Source organism: Sminthopsis crassicaudata, chromosome 3, assembly GCF_048593235.1.
Source record: "Sminthopsis crassicaudata isolate SCR6 chromosome 3, ASM4859323v1, whole genome shotgun sequence".
Lineage (NCBI taxonomy): Eukaryota > Metazoa > Chordata > Mammalia > Dasyuromorphia > Dasyuridae > Sminthopsis > Sminthopsis crassicaudata.
In genome coordinates, this window is record NC_133619.1 from 432863266 (window position 1) to 432888026 (window position 24761).

General features: G+C 32.7%; 1 protein-coding gene and 1 long non-coding RNA gene across 2 annotated transcripts in view; one reads left to right on the top strand and one right to left on the bottom strand.

Moving 5' to 3' along the window:
- TTN (titin) overlaps positions 1 to 24761 on the top strand; it is a 322669-nt gene that overhangs the window by 157977 nt on the left and 139931 nt on the right. The window contains 44 exon segments of the mRNA XM_074302990.1: positions 369 to 437; positions 646 to 720; positions 935 to 1027; positions 2248 to 2466; positions 2680 to 2763; positions 2965 to 3042; positions 3982 to 4065; positions 4387 to 4488; positions 4700 to 4780; positions 4998 to 5225; positions 5415 to 5498; positions 5921 to 5998; positions 6169 to 6252; positions 6481 to 6549; positions 6778 to 6858; positions 8343 to 8432; positions 9009 to 9086; positions 10019 to 10087; positions 10276 to 10350; positions 10493 to 10789; positions 11780 to 11857; positions 12284 to 12367; positions 12621 to 12701; positions 13647 to 13730; positions 18894 to 18977; positions 19092 to 19175; positions 19298 to 19381; positions 19505 to 19588; positions 19707 to 19790; positions 19907 to 19981; positions 20099 to 20182; positions 20684 to 20806; positions 20918 to 20995; positions 21928 to 22011; positions 22123 to 22200; positions 22327 to 22404; positions 22531 to 22608; positions 22735 to 22812; positions 22932 to 23015; positions 23287 to 23370; positions 23514 to 23606; positions 23950 to 24033; positions 24147 to 24230; positions 24367 to 24450. Of these exon segments, the coding sequence (XP_074159091.1) occupies positions 369 to 437; positions 646 to 720; positions 935 to 1027; positions 2248 to 2466; positions 2680 to 2763; positions 2965 to 3042; positions 3982 to 4065; positions 4387 to 4488; positions 4700 to 4780; positions 4998 to 5225; positions 5415 to 5498; positions 5921 to 5998; positions 6169 to 6252; positions 6481 to 6549; positions 6778 to 6858; positions 8343 to 8432; positions 9009 to 9086; positions 10019 to 10087; positions 10276 to 10350; positions 10493 to 10789; positions 11780 to 11857; positions 12284 to 12367; positions 12621 to 12701; positions 13647 to 13730; positions 18894 to 18977; positions 19092 to 19175; positions 19298 to 19381; positions 19505 to 19588; positions 19707 to 19790; positions 19907 to 19981; positions 20099 to 20182; positions 20684 to 20806; positions 20918 to 20995; positions 21928 to 22011; positions 22123 to 22200; positions 22327 to 22404; positions 22531 to 22608; positions 22735 to 22812; positions 22932 to 23015; positions 23287 to 23370; positions 23514 to 23606; positions 23950 to 24033; positions 24147 to 24230; positions 24367 to 24450 (4134 nt within the window).
- LOC141562809 (uncharacterized) overlaps positions 1 to 24761 on the bottom strand; it is a 95563-nt gene that overhangs the window by 42456 nt on the left and 28346 nt on the right. The gene's annotated exons all lie outside the window — the stretch shown is intronic.

Genomic DNA, 24761 nt, shown 5'->3' on the forward strand with positions numbered 1-24761 from the left:
AGAGAGAGAGAAGCACTGGGGAAGAGAAATAATGAGTTTTACTAATGCTGTTCTTCCTAAATTTCAATTTTTATAGTAAAATTTTGCTTTGGAATAGAAAGCAATTAATGTATTTTAGCAAAGTAAATAGTATGTTTGTTAAGTACATTCTATTTTTGTTAAACCTTTAATGGGATTCCATTTTTATTCTAGTGACTGCATATCTCATCAATGCAATTTCCTCATTTAGCATACAGTGAATATTGAAACTTGTTATAAATGAGATAAGGAAATTCATAAATTCATGACAGTCATGATTCTAATTGAGTAATACTTTTTCATACTATTTCCCAAATTCTTGTATAAATGAATGATTTATGCTTTTAAAGAACCAGAAAAACCTGTCCCTGAAGAGAAAGTTCCTGTTCCCAAGAAACCAAAGGCTCCACCAGCTAAAGGTATAGTAGAAAAAAAAATCTGTTATATAAAACATCTGTTAGTTAAGAAATATGTTTTCTGTGTCTTTGTAAGAAAAATATATGTTATAGAATACTTGTGAATTTAGACATGAACTTTATTATACTTCTTAACGTTTTGTCATCATTACTCTTGAGTATTTGTGGTTCTTAAAAGGTTTAAAAATCTCTTAAAATTGATATTTTTAAGTGCCTAAGAGAACCATCCCTGAAGAAAAAGTACCTATTCCTGTTCCAGTTAAACTCAAACCTCCACCACCCAAAGGTACATTGGCTTGACATGAAAATGAACTCAGAAACATTTTCTTTGTGTTGTGAATGTGGTTCTACCTCCTCATGTTGTGTTTTGTGTTTTTATGAAGTGTTTTTTTAATCCTAATTCTTATGTTGCACTGTTTGGAAGGGAGAGGGTAAACGTGTGTGATTTATTGTCTTCTGTGGTTGGTTTTAATGCTCTTTACTAATTATTATCTTTAAAGTGCCTGAGGCGCCAAAGAAAGTTGTTGAAGAAAAAATACATATTGCAGTCACTAAACGAGAAAAAGAAAGGGTGATTGCACCTCCTGTCAAAGGTACAATCATCTTCTCAGTCAAGTTCGGATCTATTTTATGTTTTACTATCTTTTCTAATTCAATTGTCTTTATTATACTGTTTCTCCTTTTGTAATCTTGTGTTTTACAAACCCATTTCTAGGTTATTAGACTATCTGTTGTCTAGTGTTTTGTACATATTTGTGTATTGTTTTTAATGTTTGTAGTTGTTACTGTTCAAAGAGAGTAAATATTATTAATTAGCCAACCCCATACCAGATAGTTTCTACATCACATATATAGTTATGTTGAAATATTAAATCAAAGCTTTTCTTAAACAAACAAACAAACTTTGGCTTGAAGCTGCAACTTTTCTTTATTTAAAGTAGTGAGAAAATAACAAATAATATCTGGCTATTATTGACTCCCAGAGAGTCATGGAGACTCCATTAGAATTTTAAATTTATCTTTCACAGTAAAAAAAATCGTATAGCACCCATTCAGAGTGAAATTTTTCTTTCCTGGTGAGCCCAATAGCTGTTTGGGGTAATTTTGTATTTGTTTTGGGGTTGGTCTATTTTGTTTTCTTTCTGTCATTGCAGGAAGGTTCATATTTTTCCCTAAGAAAAATCTAAATTTCCAAAAAGTTGTCATCTGTCATGAAAAATGAAATTATATTTTCCATGGAAATTAAACAATTTCATTATTTGCAATGATAAACTTATCCATAATGTGTAACTGTTACAAACATTACATTTTTGTTTCAATTATCTCAAATATCTCTGCATTATTATCATGAACTTTTTGGCACCTATAAGATTCAGAATCATTTTCTTGGAAAATAAGAAGTCATTTCTAAATAGATGATTACATATCTAATGTAAAAGCAGCAGCTATAATAAAATTTCATTTGCTTCACGTACCACAACCACTTAATGTCACCCAATTTGAGCAATTCTATCTCCTTATGATTAGATTACTATTTTAAGTGCCTGAAAAGAAGAGGAGAAAAGTAGCACTACCTGTTATTGATAGATAATATCACTCCTCTATGTTGGAGAGAGCATTTATTTGTCTTGTTTCCTTCTCTTATTAGTGTTATGTTCATGTTCAGTGAGTTATACCTTGTGGGCCTCTGTGGGGAAAGGGGGGGGAACTATTATTTCTTTCTAATGCAAGTAGATCTTTCAACTTCAAGTTCTTTGGGTTTGATAAGTAATTGAAAAGAAAAATGTCCAAACTATAAATGGTATCTTTAAAGTGCCCAAAGTACCTAAGATACCGGAACCAGAACCAGAGGTAGAACCAGAGGTAGAACCAGAGGTAGAACCAGAGGTAGAACCAGAGGAAGAACCAGAGGAAGAACCAGAGGAAGAGATTATGCCTGAGGAAGAGGAATATGTCCCTGAAGAAGAAGAGGAATTTATTCCTGAAGAAGTTGTATCTGAGGAAGAAGTGATACCAGAAGTACCAGTGAAAGGTATATGTTCTTTTTTACCAAGAGAGGTCAAGCTCTCTTTAATGGGCTGAGACTGAGAGTCAGTCCTCAGTGTTAGTACCATGCTAAACTTCTGTTCTTGAAAAAAGCCCCTTTCATAAACCCTGTCTCTGCCCTGTCTTTTTGGTAATTGTTATTTTATAAATTTGATATGTCATCACAAACATTTCTGAATGGAAATCATATCTTTAAAAGTGCCTGAAGTACCAAAGAAACCTGTGGTTGAGGAAAAGAAACCTGTCCCTGTTCCCAAAAAGAAGGAAGCTCCACCAGCCAAAGGTAGAGCCATTTATGGGCCACATTCACAGAATGCATGTAATGAACAATCCTTCATCCCAATTTTTCAGTTACGTTTATTTTTTTGTAAGTCTATGTCAATGGACAATTGTTACTGAGTTTGGTTAAATGTGCTCTATGATGATAATGTTGGTGAAGGTTAGGCAATTTTAGTTTCTTAACACAAAAATAATCTCTTTAAAGTGCCTGAGGTCCCTAAGAAACCAGAGGAGAAAGTACCTGTGCCTGTTCCTAAAAAAGAGAAGGCTCCACCTGCTAAAGGTACATTCCCCTGTGATGCATTCATGATTTACATTAGGATTTACCCAGGCAAAGCAAAAAGGCTCACTTTGGCAAACTCCCTTGCTATTAATAGTGAGCAGGAAAAAATGGATTTGGGGCTCAAATCTTGGCTTTAATACTTTTTAACATCTATGACTTTGAACCTAGGCTCTTTATGTCAGTTTTCTTATTTGTAAAAGTCTCTTCTAGTGCTAAGTTCTATTAGTGATTTCTATGAATTAACTATAACATTAGTTCTAGGGTAAGAATTACCCACTGATCACAAGAGATTGTTTGACCTGAAATTTGTCTTTGGATTGTACTTGTGCTTGATGTTTTCTTTCGTTTTTCATTGTTACAATAAACTCTTACTTATATACTTGATATAGAAGTATATTTAATATATAAATATAAGTGGATGTTTAATATATCTGTCAAATACATTGTTGTGTGGTAATAATAAATTTATTAAATATGTTGTGTTGACATTAATAATCAATATTTTGTTGATGTTAATAATGTTTGTATATTGTTTTATATTCAATACAGATATATTTAATATATTCAGGCATATATATATTTGACCATTTAAAATTAATCCATATATGGATATATTAAATAGACCAGTATTGATTAAAATATTAAATGTATCTACATATTAAGTGTGTAAATATATATATATATATATACATATATATATATATACGTATGTGTGTATGTTTAAAGTAAAATAAGTGAAAGTTGTGTTCCTCCTCAGTCAGTCTATGTTAAATAGTATGTATAAATGTCTTTTCATCTCTTATGAAAGCATCACTGTGGTTATTCTTAATTCTGCTTAAAATAAATCAATGTTTCTGTTTCAGATACTAATTTATTATACTGTTGTCATGTCTTGTAATTTTAAAAATGAAATCTTAATCTAACATGTTGTCTTTAAAGTGCCTGAGGTACCCAAGAAACCTATTCCAGAAGAGAAAGTCCCAGTACCTGTCCCTAAAAAGGTGGAACCTCCTCCAGCCAAAGGTACATACATTTGTGCTATATCTACAATATTTTTTTAAATTTCAAAATATTATGGAGTACAAGTGGGAGGGTCTTATTTTTTGCTCTTCAGGCAGAAATTTCTTTAATGTCATTTCCCACAAGAAGAATAAAGTTATCTTATTATAAAAGTTACCTTTATACCGGCATTTGGTCACTTTTCTTTCCCTGTCTTATATGTTTATGACTTCGTACACATTAAAATGTGTTATTTTGATATGGCATCAAATAATAAGATTCTTAAAATAATCTCTCTAATGCAATTGAAGAGCTCTATATTTACTTAAATATAATATTTTTAAGTTCCTGAAGTACCTAAAAAACCTGTACCAGAGAAGAAAGCAGTACCAGAGAAGAAAGTGCCTACCCCAGTTCCCAAGAAAGTGGAGCCTCCTCCAGCCAAAGGTACATTGATTCTCCAATTAAAATGTACAGAAAAGAGTTGCTCCATATCTTATATATGCTCACATAGATTTGCATCCATCCTTTTGTGTTTAAAAGGAATGGAATACTACATGAAAAATGTTCAGACTCTTCTTTCTTGATGTTTTAAAAAATATTTTTCTACAAGAAATGTAAAAGAATACATTCTTAAAGTCAAATAATATCTTTCAAGTGCCAGAGGTGCCCAAGAAAGTTGTCCCTGAAGAAAAACCGGTACCTGCTCCGAAAAAAGTGGAAGCTCCTCCAGCCAAAGGTACATAAATCTTTAACAAAATTATTGCAAAAAGAAAATTTTTATTATGTTCATGAATCTCACTATTTGATGTTAATGTTTTATAGAATTTATTTTGAAAAAAAGCATTTCTGGTTTTGCTGTTTACTGTGCTGGTTATTTCCTTCATGTTGTCATTTTGTTCTGTGTGCTCTCTATGTAAACTAAGTTTTGAAAAAATCAAATAATGTCATTAAAGTGCCAAAGAAACCCGAGCCAGTTCCTGTTCCTGTGATTGTCCCTGAAGAAGAGGAGGTTCCCTTTGAGGAGGAGGAGGAAGTTCCACTTGTGGAGGAAGAAATTCCCCCAGAGGTGGAAGAACTTCCCCCTGAGGAAGAGGAGGAGGAGGAGGAGGAAGTTCCATTTGAAGAAGAAGAAATTCTACCTGAGGAAGAAATTAAACCTGAGATACCTGTGCATGTACCAGGTATAGCAGCTCTCCTTTGAACTTCTCCAAAACATCATTGCCATCAACTTAATTCTTCTCTTTGTTATCTATCTCATGTCTTCTCTGTATTTTTGTGTTGTTTAATTCTTGAAAATTGATACGTGTCCTTTTTCTGTAAGGTATCCTTTGAATGTAGTTTTTAATTTACTTAAATATAATGTTTTTAAGTGCCTGAGGTGCCTAAGAAACCTGTACCAGAGAAGAAAGTACCTGTCCCTGTCCCTAAAAAAGTGGAAGCTCCACCAACCAAAGGTATAACTAGCCCAAAAGAGTGTTCATTATCTTATATCTTTCATTCACATTTCTTTCCAAGATAATTATGGTGGAACTGGGTTTGAAGAAAGCAATTTTGGGCACAACCTCAATTTTGCTTTTAAAACTGCATCAAGTAATTATTAGCTATCCAAAAATCAAGTGGACTGTTTCCCAGATCAAAATCCAAAGCTTAATTCCATCATAATGTTCAAAATCTTATCATTCCCTTCATGTTCTTTACTAGAATGTTGCTTTTCTATTTGTCTGTTTGTGTCTGGAATTGGATGGGGGAATGGTAGAAGGGGTTTTGATCAGTGATTGTTGTTCTTATACTTTGTGTCCCATATATGTTGTTATTCTTTATGACGTGTCTTTACAACTCACAATGAAATTTTTGTCATGGAATGATGTCTTTAAAGTGCCTGAAGTTCCAAAGAAGAAAGTGGCTGAGAAAAAGATATCCATTCCCAAGAAAGAAGAAGTCCCTCCACCCAAAGGTACTTCAGTTTGTAAACAGATTAAAATCTGTTGTTCCATTCTTGCTTTCAATAGTAAAATCAATGTCACTCGTGTCTATAGTTTTGTTCTAATCCAGTTTAACATTACTATGTATTTATTGTTTTTTGGTGTCTGAAATGGACTCCTAAAATAAATAATCTCTTTAAAGTACCAGAGGTGCCTAAGAAACCAGTACCTGAGAAGAAAGTCCCCACCCCTGTTCCTAAGAAAGTGGAGCCCCCCCCAGCCAAAGGTATTTCATCTCCTAGTCTAGTTAGCTATGACCATATGTAACTAACGTAACTTTGCTCGTATTTTTCACTTGTCATAAATGTCAAAATGTATGTTTTTGAGTTGCATTTATGTTTACATATAGCATTTGTATTCAGTGTCATCTTCTTTTGTGATTTTGTTGGCTTTGTAGTTGTTGTGCTCCCCCCAAAATAAAAACAAAAAATACTAAATCCAAATATCTTTAAAGTCCCAGAAGTGACTAAGAAACCAGTTCCTGAAGCACTTCCCAAAAAAGTAGAGGCCCCTGCAGCAAAAGGTAGATAACCTCTTATAGTTTTGTAACAAACATTTCTTCTTTAAAAAAAAAAATAAAAAGTCCTACTAACCCATTCATTGAAAGAGTAATGTCCCATCATGTATGTAACTGTTCTTATTTCCTCCATCTTGTGATGAAAAATCCGAAATTTGCCCCTTTTGTGTTTCTTTTGTTCTTGCTATGTTGTAAGCATTCTAAAGTTCTTAAAAGCAACTAATATCTTTAAAGTTCCTGAGGTACCTAAGAAAGTGGAAGAAAGACTACTGCCCACTCTCCCTCAAGAGGAAGAAGCCCCACCAGTCGTTGAAGGTAGATAAGCTGTCATATAAAGAGATCTAATCTTTCTGTCTTCTTAATTTGTCTGATGTTTGGCAAACAATTCATATTTTGTCTTATAAGTTATATAAGAAAATCAGCACTGACATACCTGTATAGGACCCCTCCAAAAATCAAACATCCAAAAAAACCCTCATTCATCTAAAAAAAGGATTATAGTAGGTCTAATAAATTTGGAAGACCACTCCTTTTTTCCTTCAGTTTTGTCTTTGATAGATTTGAAGTGAAATTCCATATTTGTTGTATATTTATCTTCTCTTACTTTACTGATAGGAACAAATAGTCATATTTTATTGTTGTGCATTTCTTCAATTGTGTCTGGCTCTTCGTGATCTATTTAGAGTTTCCTAGATAAAGATACTAGGTGGTTTGCCATTTCCTTCTCCAGCTCATTTTATAGATGGGAAAACTGAGACAAGCAGGATTACGTGATTTGTCCAGGATCACACAGATAATAAATGTCTGAGTCCAGATTTGAACTCAACTCCAGACCCTGCCCATAGACCTCACTACCCTGAATATAGGCATAAGCCAAACTAAAAAGGTTTAGGATTTGCTAGATAGTGGTAGTACCACATTGTGATGTGGTAGAAAAAGGACTAGGCTTGGACAAATCCTAATTGTAGTTCATATTCTTCAACAAGAGGTTGAATACAACTTTATGCAGTAGTAAAAATGATAGTTCACACTTATATACTAGTATTATATTCAGGTTTAAAAAGCATTTTTCTTAATAATCTTATGAGCAGACATGAAATTATTATTACATCTGTTTGGATCAGTTACCAAGTATTTATTAAGCCCTTATTATATGCCAAGAACTATGCTCAGTGCTGGAGATATAAAGAAAAAATATAGTACCTGCCTTCAAGGAATTTACATACAAGGTATACACAAAGTAAACATGAGGTTATCTTAGAAAGAAAAGCAGTAGCAAACACCAGGTAAAGCTTCTTGGGGAATTAAACAATTGAATTAGGTCTTGAAGAAAACTGGAGATTTTAAAAGACAGAGGGAGGGGAATGTAAAGTGTACTAGGACAAAACTAATATATAATGAGGAACTTGAAGCTTGTAGAGGAATGAAGATTTGTTCATCTAGCTAGTACGTCTTTGAGCCAGAATTTCTGCATGCAGTTTTCTTTGCAATATTTCTCCCTGTCTCCAAAACTACTCAAATAATCTGGACTTGTTTTCTCTATCTGTAAAATGTGGTTGGCTAGATTATCTCTCAAGACTCTTTTAGCCCTGATATTCTATGATTTGACAAAACTCATGTAATTTATAAAAGGCTGACCAAAAAAAACAAAACAAAACAATTTTCATAGTTGATATGTGCTTGCCTGGTGTGTACAGGTCAATTGTATGCTCAACATTAAGATGAGCTTTGTGTTATTATTTTTAGTCACATATTGATTAAATTATCGAAATAATTCACGAAACACTAATATTTTTAAGTGCTTGAAGAACCTGAAGAAATTCTTCCAGAGGAGGAGATACCTGAAGTTCCTATCATAGAGGAGGTTGAGGAAGTTTCACCACCACTAGGTACATGAACATTATATGAGAATTGGGCTTTTTAAATAACTTCAGGCCACTGATCTTTGTCAGTATTTATTCAAATCTTTCTGAAAAATTTTAGTGAATTATAATTGATAAAAAAAATTATTGCTTTAAAGTTGAAGCATTCCAATTCCAATTTCATTTCCATTCCAATTATAGTTATTGTTCTAATATATTATTATGAGATAGGATGCCTTCCCCTTATTTTATTTGACATCTTCTATTGACAATGTCACACATTAATATTTTATCCTCATTCCTATTCTTTTATTTTACCCTTAAAAGTGGAATTTGAGAAATCTACTTTTGAGCAAAAGGGGATCTTTTGTTTCAACTCAAGACATTATTCTTGAAATGACCTCCTTAATTGCATTTTAGACTGCTTATATTTAGAACACGTTATTTTCCCTTTGAAAGGCAAAGTTTGTCAGAGAATCATAAGATGTTCAACATCTTTTAACTTTAAAGTTTCATGTTGTTTTTATTTATTACTGTATTGTTATTGTTTTTGTTCTGTGTTTTACATAAAAGTTTTTAATTACTCATTAAATATCTTTAAAGTGCCTAAAGTGGTTAAGAAGGCTGCCCCTGAAGCACCTGCTGTTACTCCTAAAAAAGAGAAGGCTCCACCAGTTAAAGGTATAGCTAATATCATGAAAAAGAAAACTTAGCATCCACATAGTCACTTAAATGACAAAGTCTCCACTGACCCTAGTAGCAGCCACATATAAATATACATTTTTGGTATATTTATTTTTTAAGCATAAAAATAAGGTGTTTATTAGTGAGATCACTGATAATCACATTTTACTTTATCAGTTTCTTCATGATAACACCTAAGTATGTATTTTCTTTCTAACTTAAGTTTTTCTCAATGATTCTTTCCTATATAATTTCTTCTTTACTGGTTCAGGAGGAAGATAGTACATTCTATAATATGAAGAGAAAGTATAGATTTCTACTATAATTAGTCTATCAAACACTACTATACGTTCTTCTACTTGTCAATATAAAAAAGTGTCCAACTTTTGATAGCTGACTTTCAAAAATCTTCTGTCCAGTGTTCCATTAATAAGAAATGAGGTCCAATGTTCCATCTCTATTCTAAACACACAATGAATTATCTTACAAAAGAAAAAAATCTTCCTCTACATATCCTAATTATATCATAGTCCTTTTATTGATTAAAAAATCATAGTGTAATAGTATTCTAAAAAACACTGTACACATGTGAAGTCCAAATTAATATTTGACAATGATTACTTCAAACACTTCTTTGTTAAGTACTAGAGAAGTAGATCCTACATAAATTAATTCTGTTATTAGTAAATGGAGTAGTATAACATGTTTTTAAAGAAGTCTTTAAATATTTTTTTTGATCCTGAAGTTTGATCAGCCCAAAGTAATATAGGGAAAATATGTTTTATTTGAAAATAGTAGCTCATATCTAACATCCCACATTATTCCTGTAATTTTCAGTTACACATGTATCTGTTTTCTTTGTGATATGTATTTATTTTGAAATGTCAGCAATGTAAAATTACTAAAAAAAAATCCTAATATCTTTAAAGTGACAAAGAAAACCATACCTGAAGAAAAATTACCTGATATTAAGAAAAAAGAGCCTCCTCCAGCTAAAGGTATATCTTCTTCTTTTTAAATTATTAAATAATGCACTTCATCTTTTCTTCAATAAGCATTTGTGTTGTCTCTGAATCTCCATGTGTTATTCTTCTTTAGTTCCATAGTATATATCAGCTTGCTTTATGTTATATAAGTTCATCTTAATGTTTTACATTCTTTAAAAATGAATACTCTGTCTTTAAAGTGCCTGAAGTACCCAAGAAAGTTCCAGAAAAGAAGGTTCTTGTACCTAAAAAGGAGGTGGTTGCCCCTACAAAAGGTACAACAACAATTCTTCTTAGAAGCTTTGGTTTGAATTTGTAGTGTGTTTGTTTTCCAAATACCTTTTTTCGTGTTTCTTATAACATTTATTTGTAAATTTTCATCTTCATTTCTTATGTACCACCTAAAATTTCTTAAAGTGGAGACAATTGCAAAGAAAACAATCCAGGAAGAAAAAGTATCAGTCATCTTCCACAAACAAGAAGTTGTACAAGAAGTGCTAGAAATAGAACACGAAATTGAACAAGTAATAGAAGCTAAAGAAGTAGAAGAGTTCTTTGAGGCAGAAGAAGAGGAGGAAGAAGAGGAATTCTTTGATGTTGAAGAAGAACATAGAGTAGAAGAAGTCCTGGAAGTTGAAGAAATCTACAAAGTCAAAGAAGTAATTGAAGTTGAAGATGTGGAAGTGACTGTCAAACCCACACCTCCTAGGAAAGGTATACAGCATCTTACAGTTATTCATACTCTTCAAGTCTTGCTATCACTAACTTTCTTTAAAAACAGTTTCCCTTTGGATTACATATTTATGCCTTAATATCATTTCTGTAAGAAAAAAAGGAAAATTCTAGTTCTTTAGCCCATATTGTAATGAAGTAGATGTGAATTTCCCAGAAACATTTCAAATCAGATTTGCTTTCTAAAGAAAGGATTAAAACACTTGATATCCTTATCAATTTGTCAAAATTCAGCTTTACTGAATTAGGAATTACTAATCATTTTTGAAGTTAACTGAAGTTACTACCAATCTCAAAATTTCTAGTTGGTACATCCAAAGAACTGATTCAGCAGAAGGGAAAAACAAAGCCATGAAGATGAAATAATTCATGTCTTAACTTAGGTTTCCACTGGTTATTGTGGTCTTGTGTAGACACTGCCTAAAAGATAGTTTTTTTTATTTTTTTAATTTATTTTAAACTTTTCTTTAAAAAACATGAAAAAGTACAACAAAATATTTATAGTAACACAAAATGGCAGACCAATTTCTTGATATCAAGAAGAAATAAAAGCAAAAAATATTAAAACATATAGTATCTCTGTAGTTCTGGAAAAAATAAATAGTATACAAAATATAAGGAAATAGACATCTGCCATTATATAGACTAGAAGGCCATAGATATTTAATTCAGTATATAAATATCTGTATGTGACCATTAAGTGCAACACTATTTCAGGCGCTAGTAATACAAAGACAAAACTGAAGCATGATCTGCTACCATAGAGCTTTTATTCTCTCGGTACAAATGAAAGGCTTACAAAGCATTGAGATGCAGAGCATGTACAAAAATGAATCATTATTAATATAACTGGAAAATGTTTTATTATATTTCCCTAACGTCACCTTTTTGATTAGTATCATAATATTATGAGGTTTTTTTTGAAGATTTAAATGTGCCAAAAAATCAAAACAAACCCTAATATCTTTGAAGGGCCTAAAATTCCTGAGAAAGTCGTTCCTCCCAAAAAACAACCTACCACTATACCTCGAAAAGAGCCACCAGTAAAAGGTATTTTATTTATTAAAAAGTTCTTCTCATTTAATCTTGTAGTGCATGTAGTTAGGATCTTCATTGCTTTATGATTTTATGTTCTGTTTTGTGCTTTCTATGTTCTGCATTTTTGAACTTTCTATAAAAATAACTAATATCTTTAAAGTGAGATTCCTAAGTAAGCTTTTTACAGTAAAGAAAATATCAATTGATCAGTCTAAGGCTCTCAAAGTATAACACAAACTAAAGGTTTAGATCTTTACAAGCTTCCTGGTGATCCTGTCTGTTGAGATTAATTCTTCACTCAAGCATGCTCATATGTCACAAATTCACATTTGTCTTTTATCTGTAATATTGTTAGTATTATTTGATGTCTTTGTTCTGTTAATGTTTTGTACATCTCTTAACACCTTTCCAACTTAAAATAAACTAATATCTTTAAAGTGCCCGAAGTGACCGAGAAAGTTATTACAGAAGAGAAAATACAAATCACTCCACCAAAAAAGCCAGAAGTACCGCCTCCTAAAGGTATATTGGTCATTTAATTTTTATCAAATAACTACTTTATTTATTCTAAAAATGAAAGATTCTCTTGGGTTTTTACAGTTTTATATTTACTATGAAAATTTAGCCATGTCAATCATTGTGATGTGCGTGATGAAGTTGTCTGCATTTTCCTATTTTTAGCAGTGCTTTAATTGTGTCTTTATACTTCTTTTATATTATTTGTTTACATATTTTTGTAATTTGGAAAATTAAGAAAAAATTACTGTCTTTAAAGTGCCTGAGGTACCCAAGAAAGTCATTCCAGAAAAGAAGATAGCTGTTCCAGAGGAACCTGAAGCTCCTCCTCCAGCTAAAGGTACCCACCTTCCTTATAATATATGGCAGGAAAAATATCCAAGTCTTTTGTTCTTTGTCTTTCTTTTTTTCAAAATATAAATGACATTTTTTTCAACTAATGGAGAAAAGGGAAGTAGACTTAGGATGGTTTTGGAATTAAGTTTAATTTTTTATGGAATAACATGCTTATACTATAGAATTAGTGATAGAGAATTGGAAGGGACCTCAGAGACAATCTAGTCCAACTCCATCATTTTTCAGTTTTAAAAACTGTGGCCCAAGCAAGAAAGTGACTTGTTACATAGATATTAATCACTAGAAGTAGGATTGGAATCCAGAACTCTTTTTACTATAGTACCCTCAAAGGCTATATTAAAAAGTTAGGATCTGGTGGTGTAATGGTAGGGAACTAGTGCCAGAGACAGGTAGTGAGGCAATAGAGTCAAAAAGACTTGAAATCAAATCTGGATTTAGACTCTTACAAACTGTGTGATTTAAGTAAGTCACTTAATCTCTGCTTCACTTTCTTCAATTTATTAATACCTACCTCATAAGTTTGGTTGTGAAGATCAAATTATATACTATTTGAAAAGCATTTAGCACAGTGCCTGGTATATAATAGGCAATATAGAAATGCTTATTCCCACTCTTAGGAAGTAGAACAATGAAAATAATGGTTGTCTCACCTGATAATATTAATATCAAATATTGATATAATATATTGTCATCTTCCAACCAAAACAATTATCTTTTGAAAAATTTGCTACTGTTACAAATGAGAATTGTATCAATGATAATAGAAAAATACAGCATAGACAGTATGCTAACTTGCACGAATCAAGAAATTACTAAGCAAATTTACCTATGTATAGTCTCTGTTAGATCTCGTTTATTTTCTCTTTATATTTTATGTGCAATTTTGCAATGCTCAAAAATATTTTTTAAAACCCTAATATCTTTAAAGTGCCTGAAGTACCAAAGAAAATTGTTCCAGAAGCAAAAGTTCCAGTTGCTGTTCCCAAAAAACCAGAGGCACCACCTGCCAAAGGTATCTATGACTTCTTTCACAATGGTGAAATAATTGTCCTTTATGTTTCTAAGATTGGAATGAGTATATGGTTTAGAGAGAATAAATTGTATGTGAGAATGTGTCTGTTCCTTTCTAAACATTGTATTTCTCTCAGCCTTCAAATTCTTAGTATCATATTTATTTTTGAAGGAATTCAGAATAATATAACTTGTAATAACTTTAAAGTCCCTGAAGCCCAGGAATTTGTCCCAGAGAAGACTATAGTATTTTCTAAAAACCCAGAGGTTTACTTTATATATATATATATATTTATTTATTTATATTTATATTTATATATATATATATATATATATTTATTTATATTTATATATATATATATTTATATTTATATATTATATATATATATATGTTAAGCTGTAGACCTTGAAATTATAACTCTGAGACAACACCTTTTATATCTTGACAAACTTAGGAGGATCTCAATTGTTGCTTATGCTCGGAGACAGAGCAAAATAGAATAAAAAATCATAAGGTCCCTGGCCACTAGGCTTATTAATCAAAAATAAATGATGAATGTGGTGTTTTTTAACAAAATGGAAAATATTTTCCTAAATTCATAGATTCCTTTCTTTTTTTTTTGATGAGCAAAGGACCACTGATTACAATCTCACATGCTAAATTTATTCTTATTGTTATTTTTAACTACCTTTAGTTTTAGTAATTAATGTGTCTCATGTCATGTCATTATTACTCCTCCATTTTTTCTTTGAAACTCTTCCAAGTCTATAAAATTGATATCTTTTATCAGCCCAAAGAATTGGTGCTGAAAGTAAAAAAATCTATTATATTTCCTAAAAGTAAAGAATCCTAACCCAAAAAAGATAGTCATCAGCCATGATCTAAATCTGAAGCAAAGTTTTCTTTGTTCCTGATATTTCTCATTTCTCTTCATTGTTCCTAAATGTTAACTTACTAATATCTTTTAAGTGCCTGAACTGCCTAAGAAAGTCATCCCAGAAGAGAAAATATCTCTGACTGTTCCTAAAAAGAAAGAAGCTTTATCTGCTAAAGGTACATTTCACCAATACCAAATCCAGAAGATCTTTGACTTCAAGACTGAAAAATTTCATGCTGTATCTGCTTGTATAGTATTTTCTCTATCTTCTTAATTTCTAACTTAATATTTTCTCAACATACTAATATCTTTAAAGAACCCAGTGTACCCCAAAAATTCATCCAAGAAGAGGAGATATCGGAGCCTATTCCAAACATAACACAGCAACTTCCAAGAGAAGGTATCCTTAAATAATCAAATTCTGAAGAAAAAACCTTTTTGTAGTCCAGAGAAAAACATTTACTATTTCTTCCATATTTTTATACTACTAAATGTTAAACTACTAATATCTTTAAAGCACCTGATGTATCCAAGAAAGCTATCCCAGAACAGAAACTGCCTTCACATTTGCTCACAAAGCCAGAAGCTCCTTCAGCACAAGGTATAAATCCTGAGGATAAAATTCCACATTATATTTTGTTTTAAAAAATGTATGATGTACCAATAGCTTAGGTCCCAGTTGAGTATGTCTCTGAAATTTCCAAATCTAAAAATACTAATATCTTTTAAATGCCTGAGGTTTCCAAGAAAAGTGCTCCAGAAGAAGCACTTTCTGCTGGTTCTAAGAGGGACGAATTCCCAATATCGGGTATTACTCCTCCTTTGTTCCAGTCGGAAGAAAATTAAATTTTTGTCTTTGCTTTGAAAAGTCACTTAAGTGTGCTTTTAAAGATGCCTTTGATTTATCTGTGATGCCTAATATAAAAACACTAATATCTTTAAAGTTACTAAAGGGTCAAAGGAGTTTATTTCAAAGAAGAAACTTTTCCCCAAACCCAAAGTTCCACAAGGTTCAGGTCCCCAAGAATCATTTACACAAATGTAGAAAACAAAATTGAACTTGTTCAATAGAAAATTGCTTGGGGTATAGAATTTTCCTTATATACTTGCGACTTCTAAAAGTAAGACCATTGATATCATTAGAAGAGAGTGTCCAAAGATAGGACCAAATGTTTTTCCTCTCAGAACAGAAATTACATCAACCTCTTGTGACATCAAAGCCTGGTTTCACCTTCTTTGAGACAGAAAATGTGGGATTGAAATTTATGTTGATTCCCATCCAGTGGTGCTGAGATCCTCTCAGGGAACCTCAGCTGAGAATCAACTTTCCATAAGCATAGGTAATATGGAAATTTCAGAAATTTAGTATGAATCAATTTTGGGGGGGTCCACAATAAATACTATTAAAAACAAATTAATTTTCTACAATAAGTATAATATAGAAATTCTATTAAATGTAACTGTAGTCCAGGGAAAAGAACACTGGCTCCAGTGTCAGAGAACTCCTACCTCTAACCTATTTGACCTTGAATAAATCACTTAACTTTTCTCAATTTCCTCTGGTAAAAATTAAGGAATTGAACTATATTGCCCCTGAGATCTTTTTCTGCTTTTAAGGTCCTGTCAGAAATATGATATACTTCTTTTTTTTCCTATATTGTGCATATGATATCATTGATAAACTATTCACTTCTAATCCAAATCAAGGTATAAAGAACTCCAAATAAGATGCTTTCCAATTTATAGCCTTAGAGAGTAATCTGAGGGAAATGAGAAGTTAATCAACTATATTATCCTAATTGTTTTAATCACAGTTAATCTTGTTCCATAATATTATATAAAACAAGTCTATTAAAACTACAAGTTGATTCTGTCACTTTACATTTTTTGTCCTTTCATTTTAAACTATTTAAAACACACCAGAATATATAAAGCTTTTTAAAAACATCCATAAGAATTATTTCCTTATATACTTATGTATAGAGAGAGGAATATATATATATATATATTTTTTCCCTCTATACTAAAAAGAATATCCAGAGATCTTTAAAAGTGTTTTCTCTGTTTTATAGTCTTTATATTTGTTGTTGTTCAGTCATCTAGTTGTGTCCAATTCTCTATGACCCTGAAGACTTTGTCCATGGTATTTTCTTGGTAAAGATACTGGAATATTTGCTAGTTTCTTCTCCAGTATGTCTCCATTTTACAAATGAGAAAGTAAAGCAAATAAGGATTAAGTGATTTTTCCCATTCACTCACTTAGTAAGTTTCTGAGGCTTCATTTGAACTCAGATCCTCCTGATTCCAAGGCCAGTGCTCTATCCATCTGAGACTGGATACTTCCTGCCCCAGACCTAGTGTGCCATACCATCTAGCTGTCCCTTTCCTTATCTATACCTTAATGTAAAATACTTATTCCTTTCGTAGTACCTGAAGTACAGAAAGAAGTCCCAGATAACACATTAATCTGTGTCATTCCCTTCAAACTAAATAGCTAAAATAATAAATCAAAAAGAAAAGATATTGCATGGTAAGGCAAGTGATTTTTTTTCTTCATAGTTATCTGTGATTTTATCAGACTTTCTCATTGTAAGGTATTCCCAATGTGGTTATCTTCTCTCTACAGAGCAGCAACTCATCAATACCTTAGCAGCTTAATAGAACTGCCTAAGGCACTGAAATGTTAAGTGACTTTCATATAGTTACATAACTTGAATGTAATCCAGACTAATACAAAAGCTAGTCCTCCAATCAACATGCCAAGCTAGCTCTCTTAAAGCAAATTGTATCACAACAAATATAAGATGTAGTAAATTCCTAGATTTTATATATCAGTCCTTCCCCTAAACATTACTGAATAGGCCAGAACATGTAGAATATGTACCAACAATTATTAAACATCCAGAATAGAAATTTCTTCCTATTACTCAACAGATTCTGAAATGGAAAAGGTTAAAATTAAAAAATTAAAAGCCAACATAAGATGTATTTGCTCTCCTAGAATTTTTTAAACCCTTTATGATTTCTAAAATCAAAATTAATATTTTAAATACCTGGGTGACTAAGAAAACTCTCCCTGGAAAGAATGTCAATCCTGCCAGTAGAGAACCAGTAACCTTGCCCATTAAAGGTACACATCAACAACTATCTAATTTAGGTTAGAGAAAGGGGGAAAAAAATCTATTCTTGAAAATTAGTGTTATGTGTATGATGAATGTTTTGAACTGCTTTTCATAGTTGCTAAGTGTAAAAATACTAATATCTTTTAAGTGCCTGAGTATCCCAAAGATGTCCCTGAAAAGAAAATGACTGTGCCAGTACCCCAAAAGCAAGAATGGTCACCACCAAAAGGTATATATTGCTACTTATCATATTATGGATGGACCAAATTCTTTCTCAACTTCACAATAACTTTGTATGAATAATAGTAGTTGTTTCTACTGGTTTTTCATAACCCCTAAAAATAAAAATATCAAATTTTAAGTGCCTGAATCTACCCCAGAATCTATCCCTGAAAGAAAAGAGCTTCAAAAGCCAGAAATAAAACAAGTTCAAAGTATATGTTCCAAATCCAATTAATTTTGAGGGGGGAAATCTTACTAAACATTAGTGTTATACCGTATGTATTATGTCTAACTCCTACTTGTAAAATTACTAATATCTTCAAAGTGCCTGAAGTTCCCAAAGAAGTGGTTCCTGTAAAGAAAATTCCTGTGGTTGTCCCCCCAAAACCAGAAGTTCTACCTGCCAAAGGTATATGTCACCAGTCAAGTAATTTGGAAAAAAGAATGTCTTGTCTTCTGTTACTGAAAATATTGTCAAGTCGATGTTGAACCTCCTTAATTTCCAAATATAAAAAACTAATATCTTTTAATTGTCTAAAGTTCCCAAAAAAATTGTTTTTGAAAAGAAAATATCTGTTGCTTTTTCCCTAAAAGTAGAAACTCCACCATGTTAAAGGTATACTTAACAGTCAAGTAAATCTAAAAGAAAGTCTTGTCTTTTGTTACTGAAAATGTTCGTGTATTCTATTGTTTTATAACTTCTAATTTATAAAAACACTAATATTTTTAAGTGCCTGAACCTTCCAAAGAAATTGTCCCAGAAAAGACAATACATGTGGCTCTCCCCAAAAAGCCAGAAGCCCCACCTGTGAAAGGTATCTGTCATCAGTCAAGTGATTATAAAAGAAAAATAAATACCTTGTTTTCTACTCTTGAAAATCAAATTGACGTTTTTACTGATCTTCATAGCCCCTAATTTTAAAATTACTAATATCTTTCAAGTGCCTGAACCTTCCAAAGAAGTTGTCCCTGAAAAGAAAGTACCTGTGGCTGTCCCCCAAAAACCAGAAGCCCTACCTACTAAAGGTATAGGTCACCACTAAATCAATTATGAAAGGATATCCTATCCTCAATACTATTTTTTATGTTTCCTCTTAAGTTTCATAACCCCTAAGTATAAAAATACTAATATCTTTAAAGTGCCTGAAGTGCCCCAAGAAGTTGTCCCTGAAAAGAAAATGACCATGAAGATCCCAAAAGAGCCAGAAGTTCCACCAGCTAAAGGTATATGTCACCAGTCAAGTAATTTGGAAAGATTTATATATTGTCTCCTGTTACTGAAAATATTTTGAAGTCTCTGTTGAACAACATAATCTCTAAATATAAAAATACTAATATCTTTTAAGTGTCTGAAGCTCCTATAAAGATTGTCCCTGAAAAGAAAGTGACCGTGGCTGTTCCCAAAAAACCAGAAGCCCCACCGTTTAAAGGTATATGTCACTAGTCAAGTAATTATGGGGGGGAAATGTCCTATCATCTGCTCTTAAAAATCAGATTGAACTTTCTACTGATCCTTGTAGCTCCTAATTTTAAGATTACTAATATCTTTCAAGTGTCTGAACCTGCCAAAGAAACTTTCCTTGAAGAGAAATTGTCTGTGCCTGTCCCCCAAGAGCCAGAAGCCCCACCTGCTAAAGGTACAGGTTACTGAAAACTAATTCTGAGAGAGATGTTTTGTCTTCTCTTACTGAAACTATTTTTGTTTTTCTAATAAGCTTCATAACTTCTAAGTATAAAATACTAATATCTTTAAAGTACCTGAAGTGCTCCAAGAAGTCATCCATGAAAAGAAAATGCCTGTGGCTGTCCCCAAAAAGTCAGAAGTGCTGCCTGCCAAAGGTATATGTCTCTAGTCAAGTAACTTGGAAAGATGAAAAATGAATTCTTGTTGTTGAAAATGTTGAACAACATAACCCTTAAGTGTAAAAATACTAATATCTTTCAAATGCCTTAAGGTCTTGGAGAGATTGTCCCAGAAAAGAAAGTGCCTGTGGTTGTCTCCCCCAAAACAGAAGTACCATCAGCTAAAGGTATAAGTCCTCAGTGAAATAATGCTGAAGAAGTTATTTCTCATCTGTTATAAATCAGAATGATATATCGACTGACCTACATAGTTCCTAATTTTAAAATCACTAATATCTTTCAAGTGCCTGAACCTCCCAAAGTTGTCGTCCCTGAAAAGAAAGTTCCTGTGGCTGTCCCCCAAATTCCAGAAGCCCCACATGCTAAAGGTATAGGTCACTGCTGAAATAATTATAAAAGAGGGGTGTCTTATCTTCTGCTCTTGAAAATATTTTGATATATAAAAATACTAATATCTTGAAAGTGATAGAAATACCCCAAGAAGTTATCCCTGAAAATAAAATGTCTGTGGCTGTCCCCAAAGTCAGAAGTTCTACCAGCTAAAGATATAATCACTGCTGAACTAATTCTGAAAGAGGGATGTCTTATCTTCTGTTTTTTAAACAATTTTGATTTTTCTATTAAACTTCATAACCCATATGTATATACTAATATCTTTAAAATGCTTGAGGTGCTCCAAATAATTATCCCTGAAAAAAAAATGCTTATGCTTGACCCCCAAAGCCAGAACTCCTACCTACCTGTGGGAGAAGATGGGGAAAAGCTTATCTAGCCTACAAAAATTACTTTTTTTTGTACAAATGTGATGTGTGTTTCTATTTATTCTGCTAACTACAAAATGTAAAAAAAAAATACTAATATCTTCAAAGTTCCAGAAACTCCCAAAAAGATTGTCCCTGAAAAGGAAATAGTTCAGACTGTCCCTGAAAAGGAAATAGCTGTGACTGTCCCTGAAAAGGAAGTAGCTGTGACTGTCCCCCCACCTGCTAAAGGTATATGTTGCTACTAAGAGGAAAATATTTGTCTTCTATTATCAAAAATATTTTGATGTTTCTGTTGAAAAATATAACTCCTAAGTATAAAAATTACTAATATCTTTAAAGTGCCTGAAGCTCCCAAAGAAGTCATCCCAGAAAAGAAGTTGCCTGTTCCCAAAAAACCAGAAGCACTACCAGCTAAAGGTATATATCACTGGTGAACTCATTCTGAAGAAACATCTTTTCTGCTCCTGAAAATCACCATTGGACCCCCTAAGCATAAAAATACTAATATCTGTAAACTCCCAAAGGCGTTGTCCCTAAAAAGAAAGTGTTTGTCTGTTTCCCAAAAACTAATACTCCTTCTAGCTAAAGATATTTGTTCCCATTACTCTGATTATGGGGGGAAACATATCTGCCTTTAGACCTAGAATATCATTGAGTCCAACCCTATCCTTTTATCATTGAGAAAACTGGCCTAAAGGCACCTAGATGCCCCAGTGAATAGAGAACTTGCCCTGAAGTCTAAAGGACCCGAGTTCAAATTTGACCTCAAATACTTAACACTTACTAGCTGTGTAACCTTGGGAAAGTCACTTAGTCTCAATTGACTTGTCAAAAGAAACAGAGAGAAAGAGAGAGAAAAGAAAGGAAGGAAGGAGGAAGGAAAGGAAATAAGAAAGGAGGAAGGAAAGAAAGGGAAAAAAGGAAAAGGAAGGAAGGAAAAGAAAGAGAGAAAAAAGAAAGAGAAAAGAAAAGAAAAGAAATAAACTGGCCTAGAAAGAAGAAGCAATCTTCCTTACGTCACAAAGGTACGAAATAGCAGTCAGGATTTGAACCCAGGATTTAAACCAATACACTTTTCCCACTATATGATGCAATTCTACTAGATAATGTCCACTAATACCTTTAAAGTGCCTGAACCATCTAAAAAGGTTATCCCAAGAGAGAGAGTGCTTGTAACTATTCCCCTAGAGCCAGAGCCTCCACCAGCTAAAGGTATATATTATCTAGGTTATTCCTTGAGGGAATTGGGAAACAGAACCCATCTGCCCTTTAAATTTGTCTTTCATGTGAAAATAGACAATGTTTCCCCTTCTTCGTCGCTAAATGTCAAATTACTAATATCTTTAAAGTGCCTGAAGCACCCAAAGAGATTGTTCCTGAAAAGAAGGTACCTGTGGCTATCCCCAAAAAACCAGAGATGCCACCAGCTAAAGGTATATGTTACTATTGTACTAACTTTGAAGAAATGTCATCGTTTTAAAATACCTGGGTATTTCTACTGATTTTCATAGTGTCTAATTATAAAATCACTAATATCTTTAAAGTGCCCGAACTGCCAAAAGAAGTTGTCCCTGAAAAGAAAGTGGCTGTTCCCAAAAAACCAGAAGTCCCACCTGCTAAAGGTATTTATGTATATTCATCTGATTCAAAAAGATCTATGCTTAAAAACATTTTCATGCTTCACTCTTTGATGTGTTTTACATTTGTCTTCACCATTTCTAAATGTAAAAATACTAATATCTTCAAAGTGCCTGAACCTCCTGAAGAAGCTATCCCTGAAAAGAAAACACCTATTCCCAAAAAACCAGAAGTTCCACCTGCTAAAGGTATTTATGTATACTCATCTGATTCAAAAAGATCTGTGCTTAAAAACATTTTCATGCTTTATTCTTTGATGTCTTTTACATTTGTCTTCACCATTTCTAAATGTAAAAATACTAATATCTTCAAAGTGCCTGAACCTCCTGAAGAAGCTATCCCTGAAAAGAAAACACCTGTTCCCAAAAAACCAGAAATCCCACCTGCTAAAGGTATTTATGTATACTCATCTGATTCAAAAAAATCTATGCTTAAAAACATTTTCATGCTTCACTCTTTGATGTGTTTTACATTTGTCTTCACCATTTCTAAATGTAAAAATACTAATATCTTCAAAGTGCCTGAACTTCCCAAAGAAGTCATCCCTGAAAAGAAAACACCTGTTCCCAAAAAACCAGAAGTCCCAGTTGCTAAAGGTATTTATGCACTCATCTGATTCAGAAAGTTCTATGCTTAAAAAACATATACTTCACTCTTTGATGTTTTGCATCTGTCTTCACCATTTCTAAATTTAAAAATACTAATATCTTCAAAGTGCCTGAACCTCCCAAAGAAGTCATCCCTGAAAAGAAAGTGCCAGTAATGGTCCCCAAAAAGCCAGAAGCCCCAGCAGTTAAAGGTATCAGTCACCAGTCATTCTGGCTAAGGAATGTATGTCTTTCTCTCTTGGGGGGGGGAATAAAAATATATGTTTCTAGTAAATGTAACTATTATAAGTATAAAAATACTAACATCTTTAAAGTGCTTGAAACCCCTAAAGAATTCCTGAACAGAATCCCTAAAAAGCCAGAAGTGCCACTTGTTAAAAATACTCATTGCATATGACTGAGCTTGATAGTTTTTATTTTTCTTGAGTTTAACTAAACCTAAATATACTAATATCTTTAAAGTACCCGAGGTTCCAAAGGAAACTGTACCAGCCAAGAAGGTGCCTGTTGCTGCTCCTCCCAAGCCAGAGACTCCACCACCTGAAGGTACAGAGCAAAACCAAACCAAATTAGGAAAGGAAGTTTGTCTACCTGTCTTTTTTTTGGTCTAGAGAATGAATTTTCAGCCAAAACTATTTTTGTGGTTTCTATGTAAATTTTAACAGTAAAATTAGTTAATATCTTTAAAGTGTATGAAGAACCAGAGGAAGTTGCTCCAGAGGAAACATATGAAGAGCCAGAGCCAGAGCCAGAGCCAGAGCTTCCCCCTCCACCACCCAAAGGTATCTGTGAAACCTGCTCAAAAATTTCTAATTCAGTCAGGATTCTTAGCCCTTTTTATGTGTCCCAGATCCCTTGGGTGGCCTGGTAAAACCGCTGGATTCTCATTTCAAAACATTATCTTTAAATGCATAAAATAAACTACATAGGATTTCCAAAGAAACCAATTACATTGGAATAGGTTATCAGAAAATATTGAAGAACAATTCATGTTAAACACCAAATCCTACCTTCAGAAAAAGATCCTTACCACAAGTGTTTAAAAGTCTGTGCATGGTGCTGTTATTTTATGTTTCCTACCTGTTTTATTGTTTCTAAAACATGAAAACACTAATATCTTTTAAGTGCCGGAGCTACCCCAGAAAGTGGTACCAGAAAAGAAAGCCCCTCCACCTGTTGTCAAAAAACCTGAGCGCCCACCTGCAAAAGGTACTCATTATAACTAATGATGTTCTTCACATCTTTATGTCCTGTAAATGTACCTGATTTTTTCTATTTGTTCTCAAGTCTTTAATTTGTAAAACTACTAATATCTTTTAAAGTGCCTGAGGTACCTAAGGAAGTGGTCCCAGAAAAGAAAATTCCCCCTCCTGTTTCCAAAAAGATAGAAACTCCACCTGTCAAAGGTATATGATTGTGTTGGGAAGTTTTTGAGTTCAAGGGGAAGGACATGGGAGGAGGATTCTGTGGGTCTTAAAAATTACTTTTTTTCTGCAACTATGATTATAAATCCTAAAATTAAAAATACTAATATCTTTTAAGTGCCTGAACCTCCCAAAGAAGCTGTTCCTGAAAAGAAAGTGCCAGTGGCTGTCCCCAAAAAACCAGAAGCCCCACCTGCTAAAGGTACAGACTATTGAGAAAACTCTGAAGAAAACCATTCTCTTCTGATCCTGAAATTTGTTTTTGTATCAAATCTTTTCTCAGTGCTCTCTTGATATTATGTTTATAATTTTTAAATTGCATTTTTAATTGAAAGATAGGATCAAAAAAATCCCCTTATTTCTTAAGCATTTTTTGATAAGTTTCATTGATGTGTTTGAACAGAATTATTCTTTACAATCCACATTCTTTTCTTGTCACTTTTTTATCTGCTCACAGTGGCAGATTTTTCTCTTCAGTTATTAATTCTTGCCATCTTTGGGTCAGCTACCTAG